The sequence below is a fragment of the Bidens hawaiensis genome, unplaced genomic scaffold (assembly GCF_021521415.1).
Source record: "Bidens hawaiensis isolate Kalapana, Puna unplaced genomic scaffold, B.hawaiensis_p1.1 tig00006961_1, whole genome shotgun sequence".
Lineage (NCBI taxonomy): Eukaryota > Viridiplantae > Streptophyta > Magnoliopsida > Asterales > Asteraceae > Bidens > Bidens hawaiensis.
The window spans coordinates 208806-233627 of record NW_027491477.1 but is presented as its reverse complement, the minus strand read 5'-3'; the positions used below and the strand labels follow the sequence as shown (position 1 = coordinate 233627).

Here is a 24822-nt window from a genome sequence, read left to right as displayed (position 1 = left end):
GTCGGTAAAACTCAGTTGTCGTAGCAGCGAGCCAACACGAATTTTGTTAGTATTGGATACGATTGTTATGGTTCAGAACTAAACCCAAAAAAAAGTTCCGTCAAGTTAACATACTTAAAACAAAAAAAAAATGGACGTTATGATGGCGAGTCGACACGAATTTAGTCGGTGCCGGTTAGGTTTATTACGAGTCGACATAATTTCATCATATTAAAAAACAATAAATAAATAAAACATACTTCAAAAAACTAATAAAAGAACCTAATACAACACACGTTTTATCCTAACTGATTAAAAAAAAGTATGTTGTTGCCTTGGAGTCTCAAACTCGAGCATAACATAATGCAAGCAGTCTAGAAGGGTAACTATAGCCACTAAACCAAGTAAGCTGGTTGTGTAATACTTGAAAGTAATTGTATAAAATGTCAAAATAATAGCTTTAAAAAGCTTTTGTGGCACCAACCACTGCTTTTTTATCTATATATATAATGTGACAGAAGTAGGTCGTTATTTTTCAAACATTTGAACATTTGAATGTCTTTACGGTCAATAAAACACATGGATGATCCGTCACTATTTCAGAAAATGTAAAGACAAGAAGTCTTTGTACTCCAGCATCGTCTTGTTTCCATATTTGAGAATCTAAGTACAGGCTTTGATCCATATTTTTCTCAAACACTAATTATAAGCACTATTTTCCCCTCATTACTAGTGACTATTTCCCACTCATGTCCATAAACTTGTCTCACTCATTTTAACCAAAAGAGTTGTTAAAAAACCTATTTCCACAACAAACTAAAATGAAACAATCATTTTCCTTTGCATCCTAACTAAAGATATAACAAAGATGGAACGTGATGGAAGCGCAGTTTTGTCCATTGACCGATCAAACCATACATTTCTGAAGCAGGAAGTGAACTTGTCAGCCTCGGGCAGGCTAAGCAGGAACGCTAGCAAGTCGGGTTCTAGCCGACGAAGACTCCTGCCTAATGGCGGGCCAAGGTTTGAAAGACAAGTTACTTCAAGTGCCACTAGAGGCCTTGATGGCTTGCGGTTTGTTGATAGAGTCATGACCGGGAAAGAAGCCGATGCGTGGATGGCTATCGAGAAACGTTTCCAACAATTTTCTATAGATGGAAAACTGCCTAGAGAAAAATTTTTAATATGTATTGGTTAGTTTTTCGGACGTTGAATGATTTGTTAACAAACCAAGGGTGTAAATGAGTCAAGTTCAAGCTTAGCCAAGCTCGGCTTGACTTGTTTACACCCCTAACTTACAAAACTAATTGTTTTTTTATAATGTTTTGGTTTGTTTTTTCAGGAAGGGGCGACGGTGGCGAGTTCTCGGGCGAATTGTTTGATGCGCTTGCGAGGCGGAAGGGGATCGACAGATCTAGAGGGATCACATTAGAGCAAATGAAAGTATACTGGGAAGATTTAACGAATGAGGATCTAGATACTCGAATTCATATTTTCTTCGATATGTAAAATCAACATTCATTTTATATTTTTGCATACCGACAAACTAGAACTCGCAGGTTGCAACTTATAATGAAAATTCTATTTAGGTGTGACAAAAATGGAGACGGGTTGCTATCAGAGGAAGAAGTAAAAGAGGTACACCGCACCCTATGGTTAAAATGGTTAAAACAAGCTTAATGTTATACAGACCGTCGTAAAACTAACATAAAGTTTTATAATACGAATCGTTTAAGTTGGTCTCCAAAAGTTATGCGTGTGTATAACTTCTCTGAAAATGCGACATTATTGTGATGTTGAAAGTTATGCTTCACGTATAACATGTTGGGGTGGTGTATCTATAACAACACCCCTAACAAAAGGTCAAAAACATCCAAGTTAAAAGTGCTCTTACAACAACTATTAAATCATTGACTACTATCATTTCAGCCAGATCCCAACCTGTTTAATTGAGCGAGCATTTAAGCACTTTTGCAGGCCCTCTTCGACCTGTTTGGAAGCGCTGTTTTGCCTAATTTCACTAGAATGATTAACTAAAAAAGCCCGAAAACCAATTGTCTCGTTTTCTAGTTTCTTTTCCGTTGACTGTTTCAGATTTCCATGTATTTAAGGTCCTGATAATGAGTGCATCAGCGAACAAGCTTTCAACTTTCAAGAAACAAGCCGGTACATATGCAGCTCTAATCATGGAAAGACTTGACCCTGATCACTATGGTTACATAGAGGTAAATAACAAACAAATACTCGACAGTCGACACATCACACATTTCTTTAACAAATAACTAACCGACAGATGTGGCAACTCGAGACATTGCTTAAAAGCATTGCAACACCAAAAGAAGCCACTGTGAACTCTGATGACACAACTGATCTAGCCAAAACAATGATCCCAGAAATTTTCAGAAACCTGTGGAGAAAATACATGACAAGATTTTTTGAATCTGGACTCGAGAACTGGAAAGTATATTGGGTATTATTTCTATTTTGGGAAATGAATGTCGCGCTGTTTTTATGGAAATTCCACCAATACACAATGATGCCTTCGTTCCAAGTGTTGGGGTATTGTAGTTGCACCGCGAAGGGAGCAGGCGAGACTCTAAAGTTTAATATGGCCCTCATTCTCCTTCCGGTATGCAGAAGAACACTTACAGCCATTAGAGAAACTTATGTTGCAAAAGTATCACCGGTCGATGAAATATTAATTTCCATAAAATCATCGCAAGCGCGATAGTGATGGGGACAGTGGTTCACACTATTGCACACTTGGCTTGCAATTTTGTAAGGCTGTCACATTGTCCTTTGAACCAATTTATGGCCGTCTTTGGGGGTTTATTTAAAAGACAACCGAGTTACATGGATTTAGTACTAAGCATCCCAGGTTATACTGGGATTATTATGATTATTCTGATGGCGATCTGCTTCACCTTTACGATGAGTTCTTTTAGGAGAAACGTTGTTAAGCTGCCTCCACCGTTTAACAACTTGGCGGGTTTTACTTCCTTTTGGTACACTCATCATCTGCTAATCATTGTCTACTTCTTGTTCATCATTCATGGCTACTTCTTAATCCTCACCGTAGGATGGTACAGGAAAACCGTACGTCACTTGACAACCTTGACTTATATTCCCACACAATGACAAATACGCAATCTTCACAAAAAGTGCGAAAATTGCGTATTTTATGGAATTTTTGTATTTATATTTGGTGTAGAGCGTGAAACATAAGTTGACCAACTTTTGTCAAAACGACATGTTTTCAGACATGGATGTATCTGTTGCTTCCAATGTTGTGTTATGCGAGTGAGAGGCTCCTTACAACGGACCATACATTGCATGTTGACACCATTAAGGTGACCCTACGATGAGCTCCTTAGTTGTTATTATCCCTTTTCATTGTTAAGACAAATCCTTGATTATCAGTTTGTGTTATGCAAATCCAGGCTATAATATATTCTGGAAATGTGTTAGGTCTCTACATGACCAAACCTACAGGATTCAAGTACAAGAGTGGCATGTACCTCTTTGTGCAGTGTCCAAAAATATCTCGATTTGAATGGCATGCGTGTTATTTAAATATTTAATGATGAATATATATTAATTCGATTATTAACTGTATATAGATATTGGTTTACTATAATAGGCATCCTTTTACCATCACTTCTGCACCCGGAGATGATTATCTAAGTGTACATATTCGTAGCTTGGGAGACTGGACAAAAGCCTTACGGGAAGAATTTGCAAAGGTCGAACACTGTTTTCTAGCGAACGGGTTTCAATCGGGCTAAGGTTGAAATAAGCCAGACCGGGTTGGATTGATCCACTAACACTTCTTTTCCATTTTAGAACATGTGATACATGATGAAAGGGTTGATAATCACTCCAGAAACAATACCATATAGAAATTTATACAGGGAAAGATTCATTACAAAACACTAATTATTGTGAGAACAAAAAAGAACAAATCCAAAAACTTTCAATATATTTACCAGTGGTTTATATTTTTAGAAAGTTTTACTTTTAACATACAAATGTGTTATGTACACAAAAAACCATAAAATCAATTTGTTTATATGTTTTTTCTAAAAAAATTTAAACGTTTACCTACACATGTGTAGGTAATATAACCTACACATGTGTAGGTTGACTAGGTTCTATAAATAAATGAAATTTGTTCTATTTTGTTTTTAATAACAGAAGAGATGAATAAACATTGCATTTCAACCATTTTCTTATATTTTAAAAAACTTCAAGGTTGAAAAAACGAATGATTTAGCTTGTTCTTTCTCTTCTCGTAAACAAATGTGTTCGTCCTAGAACTCTCCCCTGTATGTATGTATGTATATTTGAAAGGCACCAAAAACAATATTATTACAATACAAATTGAAATGTATCCATTTTACCTAAATCTTCTATTTTGACCCGTCCCATGTAAAACACAACCTAGATCGACACTTTCATAAGTAAAAGGGTTGAGATTGCCATCTCAACTCCATACCAACCTTTCCATCTTAATCTAAATTCTGAAACGCAGAAATGCAGGCCTGTGAGCCTCAGCAGAAGCACCCAACAGAAGGAAGTCTAGCCAGAATGGAAACTAAAACGAACTTGACCGTTATGGAATCACAAGCAATGTGAGTGCCACATAATATAAGCCCATATCACCCACTTTTTACATAATTTCTAATTAAATTTCATGATATTATATTATTATTCGTTTTGGCAGCTATCCTAAAATCTACATCAAAGGACCATACGGCGCGCCAGCACAAAATTACCAGAAGTACAATGTCACATTACTGATCGGTTTGGGTATTGGAGCCACCCCGTTTATCAGCGTATTAAATGACATCTTATACAACCTAAAACATTCAGTAAGTAATAAACTTTTTAGATATTTAAGGTAATCTAACCAGTTATCAATCAAAATGATGATGTGGCAGCTGATGTGTCGACAACTTTGACCATGTTGACTTACTTTTCCTCATTTCTATTGCAGAAACCAGGCGAAAGCTTTGATAAAAGAGCTTACTTTTATTGGGTAACAAGGGAGCAGGGTTCATTCGAGTGGTTCAAAGGTGTACTAGATGATATCGCAGAAAATGATCACGATGTGAGTCATTAACCGTAACTAAAAGTTTTATTGTACTATTTACTTAACTAAAACCAACTTTCTTAAACCTTTACGTTCTCATGAGGATTTCACATGTGAATATCAGCACTAATAGAAATGCATAACTACCTCACGAGTGTATTCGAGCAAGGTGATATGAGATCTGCACTTATATCCATGGTGCAGTCACTGCAACATGCCAAAGATGGAGTTGATGTTGTCTCACAGAGTCGGGTATAAACTTTCTTCAAATATATGATCAGTCAAAACCTAATTCAAGAATCCATTTTCTAATAACAAACTAATTATTGCAGATTAAAACGCATTTTGCAAGACCTAATTGGAGAAAAGTATTCTGCAACTTGGCAACTATACATGAAGGTGGCAAAATAGGTAAAGTTTAAACATCACTCATCTTAACACCTTTGTTTGTGATGGATTAATATCTTGAAACCTTGGTTTCCAATTAATTGCAGGTGTTTTCTATTGTGGAGCCCGAGCACTCACAAGACAGTTAAAAAAACTCTGCAAAGAATTTAGCCAACCAATTGGGACTCATTTTGATTTCCACAAGGAGAATTTCTAAAAGGAGGTGAAAATATGCAAGTGGTTTTCGTTCTGGCGTAATGGCATAATCATCATGCATACCAGTGTTTGTCGAAGTCTCAATATGAAACGGTTTTGGGTGATTCCGTTTACCACAAAGGATACACTCTACTCCAATGGATGGCCACATATTCTTTTATTTGCTTCCAATAATTAGTGCACATGCATATGCTGCAGTATATGTGCGTGACTCCACCAGTTTTTGGTGAAATTTTATATGATGCCAGAGAGTCCAAGTCGTGGCGTGCCTCAGTTCTCATCTCGTGTTGCCACAAGGGAAAAGAAGCCACACTATTTTAGAATTTTTGTAGTTTGAAAGCTTATTTCTTTGTGATCAGTATTTACTTATGCTTTGCAAGTTCAGCTTTATGTAGGGTATATGTATGGAGGCTTAGTTTTGTAACGACAATTTTGATGATATGAGAAGATTAAAAGAAAAATCTACCTGTTGGATCATCCTATAACTGAAAACTCACCTCCTAAATGCACAGTCGCGTATCAAACAAGCGTTAAGCGCACTACATCTGCCAAGTCTAAACTCCAACATCAAGAAGACCCCAAATTTGCTGATCATAAAAGTAGAACCTAACTAAAAACAGATTCTGCTGTAAGATGAACAATAACAATTAAGCATATAAGCAGGCGATCGTAGTTTAAATTACCAATCAAAAAGCTAGCAACTCTTAGACGTCTTAAATTACATTTACACAAAAGTTGATTGATTCTAGCCTTTTCAATTGGAGGATGAGATTAACAAATTGACGTAACAAGAAGTTCTCAGATGAATGAAACCACAGGCTGCGTTCACATGGAGTCAGACGGGTGGATCTTGGGTGGTGCAAACTTATTAGGTGTGGAATGAAATATATTATATGGATTTTTGTGAAAGGAGGCTAAATTCTTTTATTAGTAATAAGAAAATTCATAAGGAATTGTCTCCCTCACAATATTCCGAACATCACTCGCCTCATAAATCATTCTCTTCATCCAACCTTTTTTCTCCAAACATCACCATACCGTTGCACATTTGATATAACAATGGGTAAGCCATTGCCGCCCACACAAAACCACCACCCTAATGGCACCCTCCTCCTCAGCCACCACCCAACACCGCCACCATTCTCGTCTCCCCACCATCAGCTCTACCATCCCCTGGTTCTTCCTTTCGTTACTCTTCCTTTATGTCATCTATTGTTCCACCCTCCTCTTCGAACCTGCCCCTACCTTCACCACCACCAAATGCCTAGCCACCACTCAAAACCTCCAAACCAACACCTCCCAAACACAGGCGTTTCGGTTTGACACCGAGCTCAAACACATTGCATTCGGCATTGCCGCCTCCGCCAACCTATGGCGAACCAGGAAGGAATATCTAAAGCTATGGTGGCGGCGTGGACAGACCCGAGGGGCTGTTTGGCTAGACAAGCAAATAAAAACCACCGAAAACGAAAACCTGCCCGACATGCACATATCTGAAGAGATTTCAGACTTTCCATACACAAATCCTGATGGGGACCAATCGGCCATACGGATATCGAGAATTGTATCGGAAACGCTGCGGTTGGGAATGAAGGACGTACGGTGGTTTGTGATGGGAGATGATGACACGGTGTTTATTGTGGAGAATTTAGTTAAGATTTTGTCTAAATATGATCATAATCAGTTTTATTATATTGGGACATCCTCAGAAAGTCATGTTCAGAACATGTTGTTTTCGTATGGGATGGCGTTTGGTGGTGGCGGGTTTGCCATTAGTTATCCGTTGGCGGTGGAGTTGGAAAAGATGCAGGATAGGTGTCTTCAAAGATATGCTGGTTATTACGGGAGTGATGATAGAATTCATGCTTGTATGTCTGAACTTAACGTCCCCCTCACCAAAGAACCAGGGTTTCATCAGGTTAGTTTTAAACACATTCAACTGCCATGAGTTTTTGACATGAGACGAACCTAACACAAAGTTGACCAGTTTGGTTTTAATGTAAACGAGTAATGGTCAGTTTTGGGTCGAGCACTCGATCCTATGAACATGTTTGACTAACCAAGCTTAAGTCAGTTTTGGGTTGACCCATGAACACATTTTTGCTAAATGGGCTGGGTTCAGGTTGATCCATTTAACCCGATCATTTTTCTATTTTTTTAAAAATATGTTGTTAAGTCGTAAGCTTAAATGTAGGTATATTATGTCAAAATTTTAAAAGTAAAAAAAGAAATTGACAAAACTTCAATAACTTAAACATATTTTTTATATAAATGTTTGTATTTTGTTCCTAACTGCTTATAATCTGTAACTTAAAAAAAACAAAATAAAAATAAAAAATCAGGTTGAATGGGTTCGTGTCATGTTCAAGTTCACATGTCGGACATGATTTTCAGGTTCGTGTCTAACTTTTGGGTGTGTGTCGAGTTCGACCCGCCAAACTACAAACATGGCCTGCTTAGTGTTTAGCACCTCTAGTTTACAGAATTTGAATGGTAAGTGTTTGTACAACCCGACTCAACCCATTTTGAGCCACTAACCAACCACCCATTTTGTCATCTCTAATGTTTACCTTCCAACCCTTAGCTCCAACATTTAATAATGATGTTTTACCGAATGTGCAGTATGATGTGCATGGGAATCTATTGGGCCTGTTAGTAGCCCATCCAGTAACTCCATTAGTCTCACTACATCATCTTGATGTAGTAGACCCGTTATTCCCGGGGATGCGTAGAGTACAAAGCATCCAACACTTGCTAGAATCGGCTAAATATGATTCAGCTAGCATCATACAACAGTCCATTTGCTATGACAAGAAAAGAGAATGGACCATTTTAGTGTCATGGGGTTATGCAATACAAATCATAAGGGGATTTTTGTCTCCAAGAGAGCTCGAGGCACCCGCTCGCACATTCCTAAACTGGCACAAAAGGCTTGATTATACTGCATACGCGTTTAATACTAGACCTGTTACAAGGAACCCGTGCCAAAAGCCTTCTGTGTATTACATGAGTTCAACCAGGTATGCTAAAGCTAAACAGGAGATTATTGGGATTTATTGTCTTCACAAAGAACGTTACCCTTATTGCAAATGGAAAATGGATTCTCCTGAAGATATTGATACTATTGTGGCCTTAAAGAAGGAAGACAGTAGTCGGTGGACAAAGGTAACCCTTTTTCCTTTCAAATTCATTCAGTAAATGTAAAAGAGTAGTAGAATACTTAAAGATTTTAATGTTTTATGATACTGCATTCATATTTTAACTGGTTTTCTTAATGCAGGCACCAAGAAGGGACTGTTGTAGGGTCTTGCCAGCTAATAAAACAGGAATTTTATACTTGTGGGTTGGTAATTGTAGAACAGATGAGGTTATTGAGTTGTAGACTACTACAAAGGTACCTAGTTTCCCATAGATTCATAAACAAAAACAAACAGTGTAATCATTGTAACAAAATGTTAGGAATTTTCTAGATTTCCTTTGGTATACATCTTATGTGTAAATTCTATATCAACCCGTGTATTGTACCTTTGATTATGCAGTCAATATACCATTGATTATATCATTTAGTTTCAAAGTATAACAATGAACTTGTCTATTATAGTACTATATCTTCTTCTCCGTATACTCCAACTTTAGTCTAATTATAGCAAGAAATGAATCGTATCAAAAGAGTTAGCAGTTAACGGTTCCCATACAACACATATGGGAAAAAACAGAGGAAGATCATTACCTCATCAGCCTTCTTCACTAGCCTGCTGTAAACCTTTGTCGAGTCTTGGTTCATCAGAAACCGTGAATGATGCATTTGACTCGTGTAAATCAACAGACAACTCATTGAGCTCATGCAAATCAGAGAATGTGGCACTTGGCTCGTGAGAAATTGAGAATGGGGCTTTTAGGTCATGAACAACTGATAATGAGGCATTGTGATCACGAGACACATTAGGCTGATTAACAAGAGCTACCGAAGCATGCGGCCCATCAGAAACTGACAAGAAACCATCTGGTGGACTTTCTAATGCCAATACAGTTAGATCAAGATCTGTAGATTCACTGGTATGTGGCGACTTCTTGTTCTTGGCTCTTGGAACAAATATAGTTCTCCCATCCTTAGTTTCCATGTGCACTAAGATAACAAACAATAGTTATCAGATATGAACTTCGAATTTCAACAATTCCTATATGTCACAAACCCTATAGCAGAAATATTCAAATTAATTTTATTATCACCATATATAAAATCGACCAAACAGACCACACTTTAAAAATTCCAAGATAAATTTCGCACAAATTGTGACTCAATTCAGCAGATTACCAAGACACGAGATCGATCAAACACTTTATTACTCAAAAACGCTTACAATAATTCTTTATTGATCACACATATAAATCCTCTAACCAAGCCCTAAAATATAATCTAACCCTAACTTGGTGACCATACATCACCATACTAAATTATAAATCATATTATAATCAGCAAACTAAAGCAACTTGACCTACTTATCAACTTAAGTCCTTCCATATTCACCGACTTATGAATACAGTCAGGAATTACCAACAGATTAAACCTAATTCTGCAAGATAATGTCATACAGTCATACGTATTGCCAGAGTAACCTAGGGTTTAAATAATCGCTTCGTAATCAAACTATTCTCAATATTACAGTAACAATTAACAGCAATCAAATGATTAATCACCACTTATTAAGGCATAACTATCTCGAATTGAAACTAAAACAGAAAACGCACAAATGTAGAGACACGTAAACGAATTTAACTACTAACACAATTAGGAAGATGAAAAGTTAACCGAATTGTTAACGTAATAGATACCGGGAGAACTGAAGCACCATAAGATGAAGAAGCAAGCCATGACAACAAGCGGAATGAGATGAATCAGTTTGTACGTCACTTCTGAACTCGAGCTCGACTCTCTCCGGCCAGCAGCGGAAGCCGGATTGAATATAGGAAGATCGCCGCCGGTGAGGTCCGCCGCAGACATCGACCTCTTCCGCCATGAGTGTTTGTTCATTTGAAACTGCCGCATTTGATCGAGAGTAAGGGTTTTACGATCAGAGTTGTGTGTGTGTTGATTTTAGGCGCCAAACTTCGTTGCACGTGATAGCACGTGACCGGATGAAGCAAGCTAGTGAGTTAAGCTGGTGTTGGTGTAAGTTTTAATTCCAGCCGTCCGATTTGTTTTGAGGGTTCAGATGAACGAGAATCGTGTAGACAAGGTGTTTGTTGAAATGTTAATATTACTATTCGACTAATCCCTTTCTCATTATAAGTTTTTCTTAAATAACATATGGTATCTAATATATTTTAAAAGTCTAAATGCAAATCTATCTACATATGAGCCGAGCTCGCTATCACTCAAGTTAGATAAGCCGAGTTTGAGCATAGGCAAGATCAAGCCCGGCTTAGCTCACCTCAACCTAATTACACACCTTTTTTTTAACAACAAATATTATTCATACTCTATTACATCAATGAATCTAAACTACACATTTACCTAGGTTTAAACATGGGACCTCCCTTTTAAAAGACAAGTGTTTCTGTCAAGTGAGTTAGCTTCACGTTATACATGATTACACACCAAAAATGATTAATTCATTTGTTTGAAATATAATAATAAAATTAAATATATAAATAACTTAAAAAAACAAATGAAAATGAAATGCATTATAAGAACGTTATATAAAATCGTATCTAAATAAAATAAATAAATAAGTTGATTAGTTAACTCTAAAATAGACATTCAAAATCAAATTTTCAAAACTATACATCAAGAGTGGAAAATAGATGTGTAATCTCTTTAGACACCACTAGCATCAAGTCTAACATTTAATAAATCTTATGAAAAAAACTTGAGACAAATCAAAAACTGACATATGATACGTTGATGCGCGACATATTAGACAAATTGTCGACTCATATCTAAACCGATGGAAATGTGAAAGAAGTGTGGTAAAGGGGGCCAATAACTCAATAAATAAATAAATAAATAACGTAGAGTATATTTTTAATAATTTGGTTTAAATTTGAATAGTTTAAATTACTTGGTCTAGCTAAATTGTATAACACTGATCGAAATTAAAACTTTGGTTATGTTCTTTGTCATTTATGTAATTATGTCTTTAATTATTACAACCGTTTACTTTTAAGAGAGTGTAATGTGTAAGGGGGGAGGGGTGGTGCAAATCTCCTCACACACCCCACTCAATCAAATTGGGCCACATCATCAACCCCAAATCCATCACATTTTGATGGAATTTGGTAGGGGTGGTGGTGTGGTGTGATGGACCTTTTTCCGACCACCTTCATCCCACCTTCACCGGACCTTTTTCCGGCCACCTTCATCCCACCTTCACCGGTTTCACTCAAATGAATCCAACCAAAACCCACTTCCTAAGCACCCTCAAAACCCTAAATCCACCTTCACCCCATATCACCAGACCTTTTTCCGGCCAAACACCAACCAACCAACCACCAGATCCGTACCCGACGACACCACCAACCACCAGATCTGTTCATCATGCACCAGATTCGTTCATCACCGGAGCTCCGGTAAGAAAAAATCACTGGAACAGACCTTTTTTCCGACCAAACACTAACCAACCAACCATTTTTTTCGGCCAAACACTCTCCCCTCCAACGGCTCCTCCCCTCTAACGTTCCATTTTCCTCAATTTCCACCCCCTCACTTGTGTGATGGTTATCAGCAACCAACCCCTTCCACGCGTGAGCAATGACCGGTGGCGGTGTGCGGTGAGCCATCACGCGTGATGGGAGCTCCTCACGATGTGCCCGCCCCCTCTAAGCTAGTAGTATAACCTATAAATAAAGACCAGTATGAAATAATTAAGACAACTATTTATATATCATAATAATATTTTTCCCACATTGGTCTTATCTAAACATTTGCTAGAAATATTTAATTTTTGATGGCACATGATGTTGGAGTGAATTAACCTCAATGTTGTTGCATTGGAGATCCTCGAGTTGATAGCTTGTGGCGTGCGTTGGATGGCCTCAATGCTAAGACAGACAAACTCGACACAATCATTGTAGAAGTTCATGACATGATCGTAGGTGGCGAAAACAGGGGTAAAAATCATAAGGGTGGTTACTCTGGTGTTATTAGAGGCATGCCATTATGAGCAAATGAGGTGATGGTAAGTTGGCATACCTATAAAAAAAAGTAGTTAACCGAGTACTCAATAATAAAATAAAATAAGATGTCAACGGCCAATGGCATAGTCAGTCATAAACCAAAACAAAAAGTCAACGGCAAAGCGTATCGATCGGAAACCTGAATACAGAATAGTGACAAGCTGAGCTCGACAGCAATGGCGTGTGCGAGGCTTCTCACTCTAAAACCCATTCATTCTCTCCGGCAAGGTCAGGGCTTTCTCCGCCCTCATGTCACCGCCGTCCACGGCGGTCTTCTACGAGAACCACGGCTCTCCAGATACCGTCACCAAGTCATACTCGCTCTCTGTTTTCTTAAATCTTAATCTACTTGCTATTAAAATTACAATTAACAGTTACTGAGTTTTGTTAAACTTGTTTGCAGAATAATCGAGCTTCCGCCAGTTGAAATTAAAGCAAACAACGTTTGTGTTAAAATGCTTGCTTCTCCGATCAATCCGTCCGATATTAACCGAATTCAAGGTTTGTTTTAAATCACATCTATTGATCTCATCCTTTGGAATTGTGTGTGTAAATTTACTTAATTACTCATTATCATATGATAAATTGATAATACATATACTATAAATCTCATTGATCAAATGAATCTATACAAAACAATATCTCTAAGGCTGTGTCGCGTGAGATAACTAGCAACGCACCACATTACTAACACTGAAGAAACACTAACCAGACCCCAGACAGATTACTGGTAACCTGGGGGTTGGAGAGATGTTTCCCACGAGGGGTTAGACCCTTGGAAGATGGTTCTTCTGATAACCTGCAAAACAGACACCGTGAGCTCGTCACTGAGAAGGGGGGGGGGGGTTCCTCCTTGTGACCATCCTCCGGTGTGAGAATCAGACTAGATTGCTCTTTAAATATAAAAGTATATTAAGAGATTGCTAGAGCAGATATCAGGTATAATATGATGATAATGTAGTAAGATATGATCATACCATTTGTGGTATTTATAGCCGAAGGTAGGTTTCCAAGGGGTTTAGCCGGCCCAACACGCTACCAACTGTAACCTATGCACGTGCCCTGCCTGTGAGTGGTGGATAGGTAGCGGCTGACACAGAGCAGGCGTGTCGTGCACTCTTCCTCTTCTGCCAACTACAGGCTAGGCACGTGGTATGGCAGGAGTTGGTGGGTAGGCGGCGGCTATTGGTCACAGTGCTGTGGCGTGCTGTCTGCCATGCTGCTGTCAGTGAGCTGTCGCATTCTTGGTCAGATCTTTTGTCTGTACCTCGTCAGGTATCACACAAAAGATCCTCCATCATACGGACTGGCTCATTTAGGCGGGAGTTTTCCCCCTCCCGCCTTTGCTCATTCCTTCAGGTGACACTGGGGAGAGTTAAGTGCCTAGTGCGTGTAGCCATGCTGCGCGGGTGGCCTTCCCTCATGGCTTGTATCCGAGGCTGCGGGAACAGGCGGAGTCCTTCACCATGGGAGGCATTTCCTGCGGGACCAGCTTGCATACTGCGCGTAAGGACGTCACTTCTCTGAGCATGGTTGGTCCTGCGGATCCAGTTGGTCTCTGCGCAGACGTCCCTGTTTAAGGTGAGTCTTGCGGGTCCAACTGGGCTCTGCTGGGACCTACCTCTTCAAGTCCCCCCAGTCCAATGTTCTTCTCATGCGTGTTTAATAAAGTGAGGTGAACTTTTGGACTTAAAAGGGTTTTGAAAAGGGTTTTGTAAGGTTTTCCATGGGAAGTCCTTGTCACTTGCAGAAATGCCCGAGTTTCCTGCTTGGTCTTTGGGTATGATGCGGGTAGGTCTGTAACCTCCTCGCAGGTCAGGAGCATTGAGTCCCAGTTGTGTGGATTCTCCATGAGGTTTTGGTAGTTTTGAACATAGTGATCAATTATGTTAAAACCACCAATTCCATCCTGGAGCTTCAAACAACGTAGTTCTCGACGTTCCCGCTATGCGGGGATGTTATTTCCTTTTCCGCAAGCATTGCCCAGAAGATCCTTCTTGGTTTCAATTCCCAGCGGAGCGCTAGGTATGTGAAGGGTTTTGCCTTAACACTGTACCTGCGCTCGTCTTACGGTTACTTTACTTCCAAGGTATTCCTGGCGTCAATTCCCTGCGGGTGCTAGGTATGTGAAGGGTTTTGCCTTTACACTGTACCCGCACCTGTCTTATAGTTACTTGGTTGCCGAGGTACTTGGCTTCAATTCCCTGCGGGTGCTAGGTATGTGAAGGGTTTTGCCTTAACACTGTACCCGCATCCGTCTTATGGTTACTTGTTCGCCAAGGTTTTCTTGGCTTCAATTCCCTGCGGGTGCTAGGTATGTGAAGGGTTTTGCCTTAACACTGTACCCGCATCCGTCTTATGGTTACTTGTTCGCCAAGGTTTTCTTGGCTTCAATTCCCTGCGGGTGCTAGGTATGTGAAGGGTTTTGCCTTAACACTGTACCCGCATCCGTCTTATGGTTACTTGTTCGCCAAGGAAAGGGGGTATTTTCCCGCTTCTTTTTTTTTTAAATTTTGAATTTTGAAATTCGAAAGGTTGGTGGAAAGATAGGAACAGTCCAAACCTCTGAAACGTCGCGCGACGGTTTCTTCTGACTGTGTCAGGACGTGCAGGAAGTTATGGTGACGTGACATTATATGGTCATTCCAGACGCTTTTTCAGGCGCGTGGGCGCGATTTTTCGGGCGCGTGGCCGCGAAATTACTGGCACACGTCCTGTCAACAGCTGTTGCCAGTCTGCTTTTTGCCACGTGTCATAGTTTCATTGCACATTTGATTTCTCTCTCCTCCGCATTAAATTCACCGCATTAATTGCGATTACTATATAAAGGGGGGGAGGGTTATTTGCAATCCACACTTTCCACTTTCATCTCTTCTTCTCAAGTAATTTCCGGCGAATTTTTCTGTTCAGTAAAGCATTACCCTGAAATCTCTTTTTCGTCTTTCTTCCACCATGTCTTCTCATGATGCTGATGACCAGAGGACTGCTGGCGAATGCCAGTGCTCTCTTCCTGTCGATCTGTACCAGTATATCGTCAGGAAGTTCATGCTCGAGTCTCTCGAGCCTGAGTTTCCTGGACCCCACCATACTGTGTACGATGCCCCTAGTGGCAAGATCGGGGTTTATGCTGCATTCTTTGTCTACGGAAACCTTAGGTTTCCGTTGACAAAGTTTGTGTACCGTGTACTAGAGAGGCACGGTGTGCACCTGACAGAGGTGCACCCCATGGCCATTGCCAAGGTCCGGCACTTTGAGTGGGTGTGCCGGATACTGGGCCTTGAGCCCCTCGTTGACCGCCTGATGACCTTCTATACATGGAGGTGCATCCAAGGGTGGTACACTCTTACAACCCGTATCAAGGGTTTAAAGATTTGTACCACCGAGCGGAGTCTTCGCTCATGGAGAAGAGAGTTCTTCTTCATATCCGCTCGCGCCATCCCCATCGCCATGAAGTTCAAGAATGGCCAGGCGCTTCCGAACCTTCCCGCCCTCAACTACGAGGAGGCGGAATGGTTCTCGAAGATTTCCCGGGTCCAGTCCCCGGTTTTCCGTTTTCCGGAGTCGGCGATGGTGATGTTGGGGATGAGCCGGGTGTGGAAGGCGGCGAATGCGGATAAGGTTCCGATCGTCCTTGAATATGGTTCGAACTCTGTCCCTTATGGTACGTCTTGTTTCATTTTGCTGACTTCGATTTTTACTAACTTTCTTGTTGATTTCAGAGGGGAACGATCTTCAGTCGCTCCTGAACCCGCGGGAGGAAGATGGTCCCGCGCGGATGGGTACTCGTGCTCTGGACGAGAACGAGTTGCCCATCTTAGAGCAGACCGCGGGTCGGTTCGTGGAGGTTTACCCGCCAGGCCAAGAGATCCTGAACCACCGACGGCCAGGTAAGCCTATCTTCTACCCTGAACCTCTCAATGCTGTGCCTGCTGCTGGAGTTGACATTTCTTCTTCTGAGGAATCCGCAGAAGGTCCTCCACTGGTGCGGAAGAAAAAGGCTGCCGTCGGGAAAGGCAAGGAGAGGGTGGCCTCTACGGCCGACCCGGTAGTCCTATCTGACTCGGAGTCAGATAATGCAGAGGTGGCGGGGAAGCCCGGTGGTGAGGAGACCACCGTTCCGGAGGCTGTAGCTGTTACCTCCGGGGAGGCAGTGACGACGACGGTTGCCGGTGTCAAGAGGCCGGCACCATCGGGTTCGCCCCCGCTCGTCCGTGCGTTCAAGCTCAAGAAACCCCGTGAGTACCCCCATAATTCTTGTCTAGATTTGTTGTTTCAAATAAATTTCTAACACTTTTGCTTGTGCAGGTGTGGATGTTGACGCATTCCAGGGTGGAGTTGGAGCAAGTATTCCCCCGCCAATGACGGTAGGCTCGGTCAGCCTTCCCGAGGCGTCGACCCAGGCGTCTACGCCTGCTTCCGCTGGTTCCAGCCTTCCTGAGGCTGTTCCAGCTGAGGTGTCTCCGCCGGCCGTGAGTGCAATTTTTACAGCATCTTTCACGGAGCCGGCGGTTACTGTTGCTGAGGAGGTGGCGCCAACCATTGCTGCCACAGCGGCTGCCACTATACCTGCGCCACCGGCACCGACGGCCGGACCATCAGGTATGCGCCAGGCTTCCCGCCGATCTATGCCACCTTCCCGTCTGCCTGACCTGTTGGATGGATTTCCTTTAGGTTCAGGTGATGGGTTTGGCGGCTATCGGCCTGTTATTGACCCTACAGGTACGTAGGGTTCTTTTTCCCTTACATATTTTTATCATCTTTTCCTAACTGCTTTTGTTTCTTTTGCAGTGTCGGATTCCAATGAAGTGTATGTTCCAAGATGGAACATACGCCGAGGAACAACCCTTCGCACCCCTGTGGAGTGCGTGGACTGGGCTCGCCACGCTGCTCCTCATGGTGCGTTGGGGGAAGCCATGGCTAGCTACCAAGAGGGTAGGCTAACCAATGAGCTTCGGGTTCTCCAGGCCCGAACGCAGCCCCGCGTCGAGCTGCTTTGTCGTGAAAACGACAAGTTAAAACCAGCTCGCGCCAAAGATATATCTGAAGCGCGGGCTCTTCGGGAGGAGAACCGGCAGTTGGCCGCTGCCGCAGCCGAGAAGGAGAAGGCATTCAAGGCCCTCGAGGTTGAAGTCCAGGCGCGACTCGAGGCCCGTTCCAAGGCTGCCCAAGCTGTGAATGAACAGCTTCGGCTGGCCAAGGAGACTGCGCGAAACTCAACTGAGAGGGCTGCCAAGGCTGAAGCTGTTGCTGAGCCACTTCGCGAAGAGAATGAGCAGCTTAAATGCAAATTAAAGGCTCTTCAGCATGCTCATGACGCCTTGGCAATGGAAGATGCCAAGAAGCTGCAGGAGATCCTTGACCAGAGGGGGGTGCTTGACCGTACTGAAAGGAAACTCAAAAGCGTCGAAGAAGCTGCCGCCAAGGAAGTTCAACTTGCCAACCTTGATAAAAGCGGAGCCGAACGTGCTTACAAAGAAAGTCAAGCTACCCTCCAATGGCTGCTTCGAGAAGCGTTGCCTCAGGTATCCCTTTTTTTTTTTTTTTTTTTTTTTTTTTTTTTTTTTTTTTTTACTCTTTCTGCTTGTTAATTAGAAAATGTTCTAACTTGTAATTTTCTTTTGTAGGTTGTGCGTCGGGTCCTTTCAGAGACCTCTTATGACGATGCGATGAGCGCAGCCCTCAACGCTTCTCATGAGGATGGGGAGAAGACTGGCTTCCTGCTTGGTCTAGGGTTTGCTGAGAGAGGCTTTCCGCCCTCCAACTTCCCTTTATTCAATGTTAATACTGAAGCTGCTTATGACCAAGCTGTGAACCAGTATGCTGCCTTCCCGCATCCAGTGGTGGAGAAGGTGAATGAAGCTGCTGCTGCTGATGATGGGCTCAACATCCTTAAGGCTTTCCTTGGGCAGCCGCACTCTGACGGTGCTGGTCCAAGCGGAGGTGGCCCTGAAGCCTGATCCTGAAGATCTCTTCCCACCGCTAGGATAGACTTAGCTTTGTATAGATTTCTTTTAGGCGGGTAGTTACCCGGCCACTGTTGTAATATATCATTGAAATATTAATCTTTTTGCGTATAAGATTGTTATTTCCTTATTTGGGTTCCTTGCTTTATAAACTTATGACTTGCATACTTAGTTTAAATTAGCAATTTTCCAAGTGTTCAGAATAATAACCTTTGAACGTGGTTGATAATAGGTGTGAAGTTTTGCTTCCTCTTTCGTGATTGTGCGGGTAGAACCGTCACTTGTACTTAGTAGGATGACAAGACTTTACCCTTATCTGACCTGCGTGTAGGTTTCTCTTACCTTTTGAGGATAAGTTAACCTTTGAACGTGGTTGATAATAGGTGTGAAGTTTTGCTTCCCCTTTCGTGATTGTGCGGGTAAAACCGTCACTTGCACTTAGTAGGATGGCAAAACTTTACCCTTATCTGACCTGCGTGTAGGTTTCTCTTACCTTTTGAGGATAAGTTAACCTTTGAACGTGGTTGATAATAGGTGTGAAGTTTTGCTTCCCCTTTCGTGATTGTGCGGGTAGAACCGTCACTTGCACTTAGTAGGATGGCAAGACTTTACCCTTATCTGACCTGCGTGTAGGTTTTTCTCATCTTTTTAAGAATTTTGTTTTGAACCGTTCGACGCGCGGTTGTTGGTGCAGTTCCCTCGAATGATTCATGCGGGATAGACCGGCACTTTCATTTAATGGGATGAACTCCTTCAACTGACCTGCGTGAAGGTTTGCCACGTTATTGGGTTCGTGCGGGTAAGACCGCCTTCCCACGCAACGACTTCACGTAATGTGAATGTCGTCCAGTGTTGGATAGTTTTAACCGTTCGACGCGCGGTTGTTGACAGGTTATTATTCAGTTTCCTTAATGATTCATGCGGATAGACCGGCACTTTCATTTTTGGGTGCTGAACTTTTTCCCCTTCAACTGACCTGCGTGAAGGTTTGTCACGTTATTGGGTTCGTGCGGGTAGGACCGCCTTCCCATGCAATGACTTCACGTAATTATGCGGTGAAAACCGGCATATTAGTGTCCAGAAAAGTATAAATGTAAAATCATCAGCTTCGATGTTCTAGAGAGAATCATTTCCATTAGAAGTGGCTCTTGGCCTTTTCTTTACAAATTGGAATTGATTTACATGCAAACTGTGTAAATGAGCTCCCTTCCATGTTGTTGGGATGGGAGCGCCATCGAGCCGACACGCACCTGTTTCGGGATCTCGTTCTTTACGCAGCATGTAGTCTCTATTGAAGCTGATTTTTTATTCGTGTTTACCCCAGCCGTGGTTCCACACGCACCTGCCTGCCTGCTTAGCTTTTATTTCGCCACGAGGTGCGCGAGCGTCCCATCTCTGACGAATGTTTCGACCATGTCTTTTACGTCTATGCATTCTTCAGTGTTGTGGCCTTTTGTTCTGTGATAGTCACAGTACTTGCTCCGATCAGCATCGTGACGATGTCGGATTTCTGGAGGCTTTGGCCATGGGAGCTCTTCAGTAGCAAATATGTCAGTGACGCTTTTGGTAAGTGGCGTCCATCTGGGGTTCCGGTGCGGCTTTACATTATCCCTTTCACCCAATCGGTGCTGTAAGCCGGATGAGGTGTCAAAGTTTACCCTTGACTGCCAAATGCCTTGCTTCCGTTTTTTGTTCAATCGGGCGGTGAGGACGTTGTCCTCTCTCGTCCTCTGGGTGTAAAGGTTTGTGCTCTGCGGAAGGTCTCTACCCAGTTGCTTCTCCGTTTCCGCATAGCGTTTGGCTGCTGTCATGATGCCATCCCATGTGGATGGCATTCCATCTTTACCCGTTAGGGTCCGGATAAGCTCTGGGTCCTGCGCGCCCTGGATGAAGGCTGCGCGAACAAGATCCTCGCTGATATTGCCCAAACTTAACTTCTTTGAGTTGAAGCGAGTGATGAAGTTTGGCAGAGATTCATCTTCTTCCCGTGTGCATTTGAGGATTGTCCATTGCTCCTCGGTATACTTTCGCTGCTGGCTGAAGTGTTGGCTAAACTTCTGCTGGAAGTCTGCCCAGTCGTAAATGTGGTTAACCGGTAAACGATCAAACCAAGCCCTAGCAGCCCCCACCAGCGTCATTTGGAACATGTAACACCACGTGGGTTCCGTCCAATTGCTAACGGTTGCCCCCGCTATGAACCTGTTCAAATGGTCGTCTGGATCAGATAGGCCGTCATATGTGCCTATGTTAGGCATTTGTTTAGCACTCTTCGGGGCAATTGCTTCAGCAATGTCCCGTGCAAATTTGGACGTTCCTGCATTTGTAACGTTTGGTCTGAACGTTTTAGAGAAGTCTCGTGGACTTCCATCTATGCTTTTTGGTTTGAAGGCTTGTCCAAAATGCCTTTTCGGTTGGGTTTCCGTTTCTTTACGCTTCCCTTTTGCCTTATGACGAGGGTTCGCGTCGGAGTCGGATTCCTCCGAGTCATCCTCCCAGTATTCGAATTCGTCGGCCTGTTGCACGGAACGCAAGCGTTCGTTCAACTCAGCCTGGAATTCCTTTTGTCGTGCCTCCGCCCATGCCTTGACTTCGTCGAGAGTCTGGCGGGGGAGTCTTCGTTTTTCAAACTGGGTATCGGTGGATCCCAGTAGGCGGTCATTTACTGCACTTGCCCCTGCTTTAGTAAGTGGGGTAGTGTTCGTAAAATTTACTTCACTTGCTCCGGCTTCGGTAGCCGGAGTAGTGTTTGTAAAAACTGTGTTGCCGGTATTCCCCCCAATAGCTGGGGTTGTGGTTACCGGAATTTCTCTAACCATCTTTTGTATAAAGTTTTGAAAAAACTGGAGAAAATTGTAGTTCTAGCTTTATGCACGGATGGCGCCAATGAAGAAACACTAACCAGACCCCAGACAGATTACTGGTAACCTGGGGGTTGGAGAGATGTTTCCCACGAGGGGTTAGACCCTTGGAAGATGGTTCTTCTGATAACCTGCAAAACAGACACCGTGAGCTCGTCACTGAGAAGGGGGGGGGTTCCTCCTTGTGACCACCCTCCGGTGTGAGAATCAGACTAGATTGCTCTTTAAATATAAAAGTATATTAAGAGATTGCTAGAGCAGATATCAGGTATAATATGATGATAATGTAGTAAGATATGATCATACCATTTGTGGTATTTATAGCCGAAGGTAGGTTTCCAAGGGGTTTAGCCGGCCCAACACGCTACCAACTGTAACCTATGCACGTGCCCTGCCTGTGAGTGGTGGATAGGTAGCGGCTGACACAGAGCAGGCGTGTCGTGCACTCTTCCTCTTCTGCCAACTACAGGCTAGGCACGTGGTATGGCAGGAGTTGGTGGGTAGGCGGCGGCTATTGGTCACAGTGCTGTGGCGTGCTGTCTGCCATGCTGCTGTCAGTGAGCTGTCGCATTCTTGGTCAGATCTTTTGTCTGTACCTCGTCAGGTATCACACAAAAGATCCTCCATCATACGGACTGGCTCATTTAGGCGGGAGTTTTCCCCCTCCCGCCTTTGCTCATTCCTTCAGGTGACACTGGGGAGAGTTAAGTGCCTAGTGCGTGTAGCCATGCTGCGCGGGTGGCCTTCCCTCATGGCTTGTATCCGAGGCTGCGGGAACAGGCGGAGTCCTTCACCATGGGAGGCATTTCCTGCGGGACCAGCTTGCATACTGCGCGTAAGGACGTCACTTCTCTGAGCATGGTTGGTCCTGCGGATCCAGTTGGTCTCTGCGCAGACGTCCCTGTTTAAGGTGAGTCTTGCGGGTCCAACTGGGCTCTGCTGGGACCTACCTCTTCAAACACGTAGGCATAGGCAGTGGGGCAATAACTAGCCACCTGCTAATTTACGCGTTGTGGGTTAACTAGGTTTAAATATGTATTTTTTAAAAAAAAAACAAAAGAAAAAAGGATTGATTGTTTGAAGTGGACCCACCTACCAAGAGGGCGCGCTGTCATTGGAATGGCGCTAGATGGCGAAAAATGGTTTGGCGCTGGAGTTATAATTCGAGCGTTGTGGTTTGGCACCCCTTTAACGAGTGAGGTGCTCGGATGGCGTCTCCCACTTGAGACCACAACGAGCAGCCTAACAAATTCTCTAACAAACTGTTTATACTAATGGACAATAATGCCCCTATATATAACTAACGGTCTAACACTCATAATTATGATTGTTGTAATGTATGTGCTTTTGTTTTTGTAGGCGTGTACCCTGTGAGGCCGCCGCTGCCTGCTGTTGCAGGATATGAGGGTGCCGGAATCGTACACTCTGTAGGCTCAGCAGTACATGCGCTTTCACCGGGCGATTTAGTGATGGTGTCTCCGCCATCACCTGGTGAATTCCATAATCTTTAGTTCTTGTTAACCTAGTTTATTAATTATTATCTATCATATTGTTATTATTTGATTTGTTATTTAATATCTTCCTAGGTACATGGCAGACACATGTTGTTAAAGACAAAACTTTGTGGCACAAACTTGATAAAGACACACCAGTGGAATACGCCGCCACGGTGACAATTAATCCTTTGACTGCTCTATGCATGTTAGAAGACTTTGTGGATCTTAAATCAGGTGCTAAAATGTCTAGTATGCTTTCACCTGAGAACTTGAATTTTGAAGTTTATAAAGTATAAATGAACAGGGGATTCAGTCGTGAAAAATGGAGCAACTAGTATGGTTGGCCAATGTGTCATTCAGCTCGCTAAACTTCGTGGCGTCCATACCATTAATATTATAAGGGACAGGTCAATAAATAATATATTTCTTTTTGTACCTAAAGTTAGATTCAGTTGTTACTTGTTAGTTTAACTTAATTATGGATTCTGTTGACTTGTAGGCCCGGCTCAGATGAAGCAAAAGAGAAACTCAAGAAACTTGGTGCTGATGAAGTGTATACCGAGAGCCAACTCGATGTTAAAAATGTGAAAAGTCTTTTGGTATGTTTTTATTTCAAACTAATTTGAAAGTTATTAGTCTACACATCTTGTTATATTATTTGTCACACTTACAATTCTTGTTGTAGGATAATATACCAGAACCTGCTCTAGGATTTAACTGCGTTGGTGGTAACGCTGCTTCACTGGTTCTAAAATTCTTAAGGTGGGATTAAGACATTAAGTGTTATACATACGTTACTATATCTCATTATAATGTGTTACTATAATTAGATCACTAATAATGGCTTCAGGCAGGGCGGAACGATGGTGACTTATGGTGGTATGGCTAAGAAGCCTGTAACTGTATCAACTTCATCCTTCATATTTAAAGTACGTATCCGATTTGTAAACAATTAAAATATAAAAAATGTTTATCCTCATAATTCATTTTCTTGCAGGAGCTTATTTTAACAGGATTCTACTTACAAAATTGGTTGGGTCCAGATAAAAATGAAGAGTGCAGAGAAATGTTGGATTATCTTTTGGGCTTGATTCTTGAAGGGAAATTGAAATACGAGTTAGTCACTTAACATTAAAAAAACACATATTTTAGTTGTGATTTGTACTTTGATACATGATTGTTTGTTTTTTTGCAGCATGGAGGTTGCTCCATTCAGTGAATTTCACACAGCATTAGACAAGTCACTTGGAAAGCTTGGAAGCCAGCCTAAGCAAGTCATTAAGTTCTAATTTCGGTTTGGCTTCATGTATGTGACTCTTTGTATCTTCTCTTCAGTATTTACAAAAGATATTATGAATGGTGATCAAACATAAATTTTATGGTAAGAAAGATAACATCACACAAACACAATGATATGATGTATACTCGATCTTGGTGTGCAACTAAAAGTTGATTTCATCCTTTTCTTCTCTCTAATATGGTATAAATCACTGTTCACTGCTATAATTAGTGCTTGAATCGATATTACATTTTTTTTTTCACGAAAGCCTTGTTTGCTGACATATGATCTTCAATCTAATGTAAATGTTGTGTTTTAAGAGTTTAGAGATTGTTGTGGACTTCTTGGTTTGGTTTGTAATAGATGAGTTAAACCT

The 24822-nt window shown here is 42.1% G+C and overlaps 2 protein-coding genes and 1 pseudogene across 2 annotated transcripts; all 3 read left to right on the top strand.

Annotated features, from left to right (window-relative positions):
- The first annotated feature begins 832 nt into the window (after nucleotides 1-832).
- On the top strand, nucleotides 833-5730 carry LOC143633959 (putative respiratory burst oxidase homolog protein H; annotated as a pseudogene).
- A 1043-nt stretch (nucleotides 5731-6773) lies between these two features.
- Nucleotides 6774-9987, top strand: LOC143633998 (uncharacterized). The gene is made up of 3 exons (XM_077102194.1): nucleotides 6774-7592; nucleotides 8297-8839; nucleotides 8955-9987. The coding sequence occupies exons 1-3, from the start codon at nucleotides 6774-6776 to the stop codon at nucleotides 9054-9056; spliced, it is 1464 nt and encodes a 487-aa protein (XP_076958309.1). The 3' UTR covers nucleotides 9057-9987.
- Nucleotides 9988-13256: 3269 nt separating this feature from the next.
- Nucleotides 13257-24542, top strand: LOC143633984 (enoyl-[acyl-carrier-protein] reductase, mitochondrial-like). Its single transcript, XM_077102184.1, has 9 exons — nucleotides 13257-13351; nucleotides 23031-23162; nucleotides 23258-23401; nucleotides 23472-23574; nucleotides 23667-23766; nucleotides 23853-23929; nucleotides 24018-24096; nucleotides 24165-24283; nucleotides 24363-24542. Exons 1-9 carry the CDS (start codon nucleotides 13306-13308, stop codon nucleotides 24454-24456), a joined length of 894 nt encoding a protein of 297 aa, XP_076958299.1. The 5' UTR covers nucleotides 13257-13305; the 3' UTR covers nucleotides 24457-24542.
- Nucleotides 24543-24822: the final 280 nt, after the last annotated feature.